This window comes from Ruditapes philippinarum, unplaced genomic scaffold (assembly GCF_026571515.1).
Source record: "Ruditapes philippinarum isolate M1 unplaced genomic scaffold, ASM2657151v2 ctg176_1_1_1_1, whole genome shotgun sequence".
Classification (NCBI taxonomy): Eukaryota; Metazoa; Mollusca; class Bivalvia; order Venerida; family Veneridae; genus Ruditapes; species Ruditapes philippinarum.
Window position 1 is genome coordinate 347,500 of NW_026864115.1, and position 6,550 is coordinate 354,049.

General features: G+C 35.7%; 1 protein-coding gene across 1 annotated transcript; it reads right to left on the reverse strand.

The window, feature by feature from the left end:
* Positions 1 to 623: 623 nt before the first annotated feature.
* LOC132724458 (sex peptide receptor-like) lies at positions 624 to 3,641 on the reverse strand. The gene has a single exon (XM_060709324.1). It carries the CDS (start codon positions 3,327 to 3,329, stop codon positions 1,926 to 1,928), a length of 1,404 nt encoding a protein of 467 aa, XP_060565307.1. The 5' UTR covers positions 3,330 to 3,641; the 3' UTR covers positions 624 to 1,925.
* Positions 3,642 to 6,550: the final 2,909 nt, after the last annotated feature.

Here is a 6,550-nt window from a genome sequence, read left to right on the forward strand (position 1 = left end):
TTTCACTAACATATTTACATAATGAACTTTGAACTTTTTATTATTATTATTATTATTATTATTTTACCCCCCACCTCAAGTCCCCTTCCCCTACACCTTTTACGTTTGTTGGCCTATTAACTAACCATCTTTAATTTCCTTTTCGGTTTCTATTATTGCCTTTTATGCATTAATCACCACGTCCGTACTTTGTATTGTGTTCTGTTCTGTTTTACTTGGTGTCCTGCTTGGTTCCTAGCTGGCCGTCCTGAGTTGCTGGGTAGTGTGGTGGTTGCGTTCATTGAACGACACTCTTCCTCGTTGATGTTGCTTTTTTATATTTTAGGTCATGCCATGTATAAATCTTTGGACTAAAACTCTAACCATCTTCATAGAATGTTAGTTTTTGTGCACTGATTTAAGGCCTGGTCAACTATAAATTATATACACTTTTATTGTTTTAGATTTTGTACTAACAATGTGAAGTATGACATCATGCCATGACATATAGACTATATCTGAGTCATTTAGTTTGTGCTTAATGATGCATGGCCATTTAAGCAATAACTGATCACTTAAGCAAATACACTACCATTATATATTTAAAAATTTAAAATATTTGTAGCTTTAATAGATATATTTACTTATTCTTTCATATTACCGTTATAATATAGAGAAAATAAAACTCCCTAAAGGAAGTTCAAAACAACAAAATTGAAACTGTTACAGGCTCAGTTTGATTGAGTCTGTTCATAAACGGTCCTTTAAAATGCAAACTAAGTCCACGCCCCGTAGCACCGGATTAAGCAGGATTCAACAATAATAAGTTTTTGTCAGAGTTGTTAGATTTTTCTATCGGCGTCGTTGATTGCTGAATATATTATTACTGTTTAAGCCAGTGTTAGGGGTGTAACGTATATAGTTATTTCTATTAACTTCCTTAAACATGCTCGGTAACATGCATTCTGCTCTTTTCACATATTTGGTTTTCTTTTGTTTTATGGTGCTATAGAGGGATATTTTCATTTTTCCAGATTCAACACACAACAGCAGGTGTAAAGTTGTAAATGATAGCCCCTTACTTCATGCCAGTGTTGTTTTATTTGCGGGTCATTCGGGATCATTGATTCTAATGCGTATGCTGGCAATTGAATATACCTTAATCCGATTCCAGGGAAATGTGAGAGATGTTTCACCTGTATTACCTCTTCTTTACCGACTCAATCAAACCGAGTCGCAAATGACATCTGTTCCTTTTGATTTAAGTTCTCTTTTTTAACATAATTCTTGATCATGGTTCTCATTTATATATGTCAACATATATATATATATAAATACGGCTCTTTAAAAGCGTAAAGGAATATTAAATTAATTAAGCAGCGTAACTGTTACATTTTCCTTGGTTTATCATCAAACTTGAAGCTCATTAATTGCCGAAAATAGTTTTTTACAATGTCAACATCCGTTCCAATTTCATTCGGATCTTGACTACATGTCTGTTTTTCAAAATGTTACGATATTGATTACATTTCAAGAGCTTAAAAATAGATTTTTTCCATATTTTTTATTACATAGATACTTTACATACATTATATAATCATTTACACCAAAGGTTAGCAGAATATGGATATATAGCTGTTAAGTTCATGGAAGTTATCTACAGAATATATTTATATAGAAACTTAAGCATTATATAGTTATAAAATTTGAAGAAAATAATTATCTACACGAAAAAAGGGGTTTCGTCATACAAGTCATGCACCTTTTACAGAAATAAAAAAATATAAGCTCTAAACACGTTTTGTGCGATATCATTTCAAGCTAATGATGCTGTTTCTTAAGCCCCCAATCTAGCCAAACGCTGCACACTTGCATTTATATACATGTATAACTTAAACCAAGATAATAATTTAAGTTATTTACATATGAATATTTGTCTGTTCTCTTTACATAAACACGTCGTCATTCATGACATCATCTCTCCCTCTGCCTCCGGCTGTATCATTATAGTTTATCTGGTCGTATCCTCGGGTCGGTGTCAGAGGAATTACAGCGTGAACATTCTCCGATGTTGTCGAGTGCAAGGACGTTGTTCTGCTGAAAACCCTGTTTCTGCTGGCAATAGAACTAGTACGTGATAGAGTAGTATGAACGCTACCGCCCCTAGATGACCACGATATCGATCGTAGACGGGCTAAGCTCCGTTTGAATGCTCCGCATGATAGAATTTTGAACACTTCATACCGGAAATCGCGCATCATGAAACAGTATATCCAGAAGTTGGCACTGAAACTAACATTTAGTGCAATCTCGTAAATGCATATTATGATGTGGTTTTCTGCGGGGCTAATTGCGTCGTATTCACCCATGTGCTTGTTTATGACAAAAACAAGTCTGTATATACCATGAGGAAGTTCAGGTATGAGGAAGAACAACACAATAAGAGCAGCGGTGTACGTAATAATTTTGTCTCTTGAAGATCGACTGACACTTCTTCTATGAGACATCGTAGACACTCTTTCTTGCGCCGTTCTCAGCTCTAATATTGTGACAATAGTAAGCCAAACCAATAAAAAGCACGGCAAGAGATGCTGTAAAGCTACGCAGAACCAAAGATACATGCATGATTCTTTACAGGGTGTTTCAGTCTGCCACCGGCATCGTACATGTCCTATTTTATTGTCCACCAAATGGTACGAATGCATCACTATTGCACAGCAATACATTACCACTATACTAGTAAAGGTTTTCCAAAATGTACAAATGCGTCCCGAAATAAAGGGATGACAAACACACATATATCTCTGAATACAAAGCACCACCGTCTGCCAGACAGACACCGTATGAAACACCGGGGAGATATAAAACCTCGAAATCATGTAGGCATTGCACATATCTCTTGTAAAATTTACTTTATTGGCTATATAAACACCGATACTATTCGGTAGCAACGCCACTCCTGTCATTGTATCTGAAAATGCAATGCTCACAAACAACAAGTTGGTTGCCTTTCCTCGGTTTTTATTCGTCAAGAAATATATCGCAACAAAGAAGTTTGTAAGCGCTGTCAGAATAGTCAAAATCAGTTGAACGTGTCCAAGTGTGTATCTTTCAAACTCGTAAATTTCGAAATAGTAATCATCATAAGCGTAATATATGTCATATACGTCCGTTCCATTGCCTGTAATGTTGTCACCTTCAACATCATCAAACGGATAATCGTCAAAGATTGTTTTGTTGTAGCTTGTATAGTTCCCAACTGTTACGTTGTCTACAGCATACGTGATGGTTGTGTTGTCAAAACTGTTTGCAGTGCTGTATTCATCATAAGACATTGTTGTATTATCCATATTTTTAATTTTGTATTATAAAATTTTACTCTTAGTTTAACAACACCTTGACCACTTGCCTGCTGTAGCACAATTATCAAGAGCTGTTGATTTGTCAATGACTAACAATTAATCAATTTCCGTATGTGATTTTTAAAAATGACAAGTTAGTTATTACTCGCTTACTGTTGAAAGTTTTTACACTTTCCAAATAATACAAAGTTCAGTCGTAACTGGCTTTAATATAAAGTTTACTCTCTCGTGTACACAAATGTGCATTTAGAGTTTTAAATTAAAAAGCAAGTGATAGAAAATATCAAAGATGTACAAATTTATTCAACACAATCACGGCTATTCAGGAAGCGAAATCTTCAATTTTAAAAACATGTCTAAAGCTTTTTAAGTAATGAGTGTTTTAAGTGCATAACCGCAAATCAGATTTATTGTCGCCCTGAAGTCTTGGGCGGCGTGTTACAATTTAGTATAATAACCATGATTCCTCACGGAACATCCGGGTTTATAACAACTATCTCTGTGAAAAGGTCAACGATCTGTCTATTGCACATCATCATTTTAACAATATATGGAAAACAGTGCCAAGTCAGTAAAATATGATGTCCATTTCCTGTGTCTGTTCTATAGTTCATTTGAAAAAAAAAGTATTTGAAGAATAGATAAAGTTATGTCAGCGTTCCATTAGTAAAAAATTAAATAAGCTATATCACAGGGTTTAAAATGTCGAAAAAATATGTTCTAAAAATCCGGAGTCAATGGAGTCTCTTTTTGAACTTACAGATACACCAAAAGAATTTAGATTTTGTGCCACGTTTTAAAGGAGTTATCATTGTTTACTGTTGTCTGTGTAACATGTTTTATACACTCGAGACTTCCTGAGCGAACCCCTGATTTCAACGACTGTCTGTCTTATAGACCTTTTAATATTTGAATGAACTAAAGGCGAATATTATAATCTTAGGGTACATGTAGTGTGCATTTCTTATACCTCGAAGTATTTCTTTCGTCTAACGGTCATTTTGCGTGAAAAGCTTCCATTTTAAACGACTGCAAAAATTCAATCATTATTAATTTGAAACTTTAAATAAACGTCAGAACTACCTGTATTGTATATCGTTGAGAAAGAACCACTCTTTACATTATTGTTAAAGAATGTGCATCATTGTTTTGGCCTTATTCTGAGTACAAATTTCGTCTAATATGTAATAGTATGAATTGTTCGTTCGGTAGAAAGTTAACATTAGATATTTGTATGGTAATACCATGTAAAACATTAATGATATTTGTAAGGTATCACTAGGAAGCAGGGAAAGCTAATGATATTTATGAAGTTTGTGAACAACCTATAGCTTGCGTATGCTTAACAAGATCGTCAGCTGAGTCAAAGCGTTTTCCACGCAGCTGTGATTTGAGCTCCAGGAACACACGGAAGTCCATCGGAGCGAGGTCCGGGCTGTATGGAGGGTTTCTTCTTTCTTTAAAACGAGCATTGTAGGATAACGGTAATTAGCCGGTAATTAGTCAACAATACATAGGCGGATATATATTAAATTTAATGAGCTGTCAACGGACACTTGCTTAATTTAGTTAATTAATGAGCCTGTCATCACTTAAGCGGGGAATTGTACCTTTTGTACCTATATCGTGCAAACATAATTGGTTATTTAATTGTTAGCTGTCCATAAATGGATATATACTCTATGAATTATTAAGCTATTTAAGTCTTAGGCGTAAAATATTTTAGTTTATAAGGTGAGCGAAATATTAGATTCTTTAGTGTAGTTTTTGATGTTAAAACAGACTCACTCACTTAGGTTAAATTATGCTAAATACGCAATTGACATTAATTCTTATTGTTTTACGTATTTGTATAAGAATTGTAAAATTGTTAAAGACATTGTTTAAGCAATTGTGTTATCTTCTAGAATAATATTTTATATTAAATAAATACATATATATGACATTTATAAACTTGATTGTGTTGACTTGTTCATATTGAGTTATTCAGATCTGAGCGTTACACTACAGCATGCCATCTATACACTGTAGCCGGACTGCATTTCTTGTATTTTCCTGTAGAATTGATCATTTTCATTGTTTCTGTGGAAGACTTTTCCAGCGCAACACAAAATTTCACGATGCTTCGCAATTCACGTCACCTATCGACGTCATGTTGTTTACTCAGTGGCTCTGGGCAACAACTTTAAAACAATGTTGATCCGTTGAGAATTTAAATAACGTTATGATATTTTCAGGAAATGACGTCATTACGTTCCGCTGCTGACCAGCGTTTTCGCGCATTTTTTACGTTATCAAAATTACGAAATATTATTAGTGTAGCGCGTTATACCTTTCTTTAGAGTCGGACTGCTCCGGTGCGGCGTTATAGTGTTGCTATGGTTACTGCTATTTCCGGCTATTGTTGTCTGATTCTATTCAATTTTTAGGAATAGTTCCGTGATATGCTAATCTTAGTATGTGCAAAATATTACGTCTTAGAAACAAAAAATATAGGAGATATGACAAAATTCCCAGAACTTCCCGAACAACCCACGTACTGTCCTGTCTTTGCCAGTATTTTGACCGCTCGTCCTTGCATTGTCTGGTTCTCTGCCTACATTTACTTAAGCCCGTCTCACACAAAACATGGTTGGGCACATATCACGCAGAACACATGGCTTAAACAGTTGTATATACGGTCTCACATGGTCTTATACGGTCTTGCACAGTCGTTTATACAATCATACACGGACATTACATCCGTACCAGTTTACGGTTTACACGAGTGGCCAAACGTATAAGCCGTGACTGTGTTCTGTGTTAAGCCCATCTCACACAGGACACACGGCTTATACGGTTGGCCACCCGTGTAAACCGTACATACAACCGAACTAACCGTAGCGTTATCCGAGTTACACTCGGGCCATTCGAGTGTATCCGTGTAAGCCGTGTATGATTTTTAAAACTTTTAAAAAACTGGTACGGATGCCATGTCCGTGTATGACCGTATAAGCGACCGTACAAGACCGTAAGAGACCGTGTGAGACCGTATGAGACCGTATATAAAGCCGTATTTGAAGTCCACTCCACGAGTGAGCCAACCGTATCAAGGTCGTATATAAATCGTATGGAATCGTTCGAGACCGTCCTCAAGTCCTACATCCAACACCCTATTAACACCCGACTGTCACAAGATCACGGTACGATTCAAACGAGTGCAGACACGG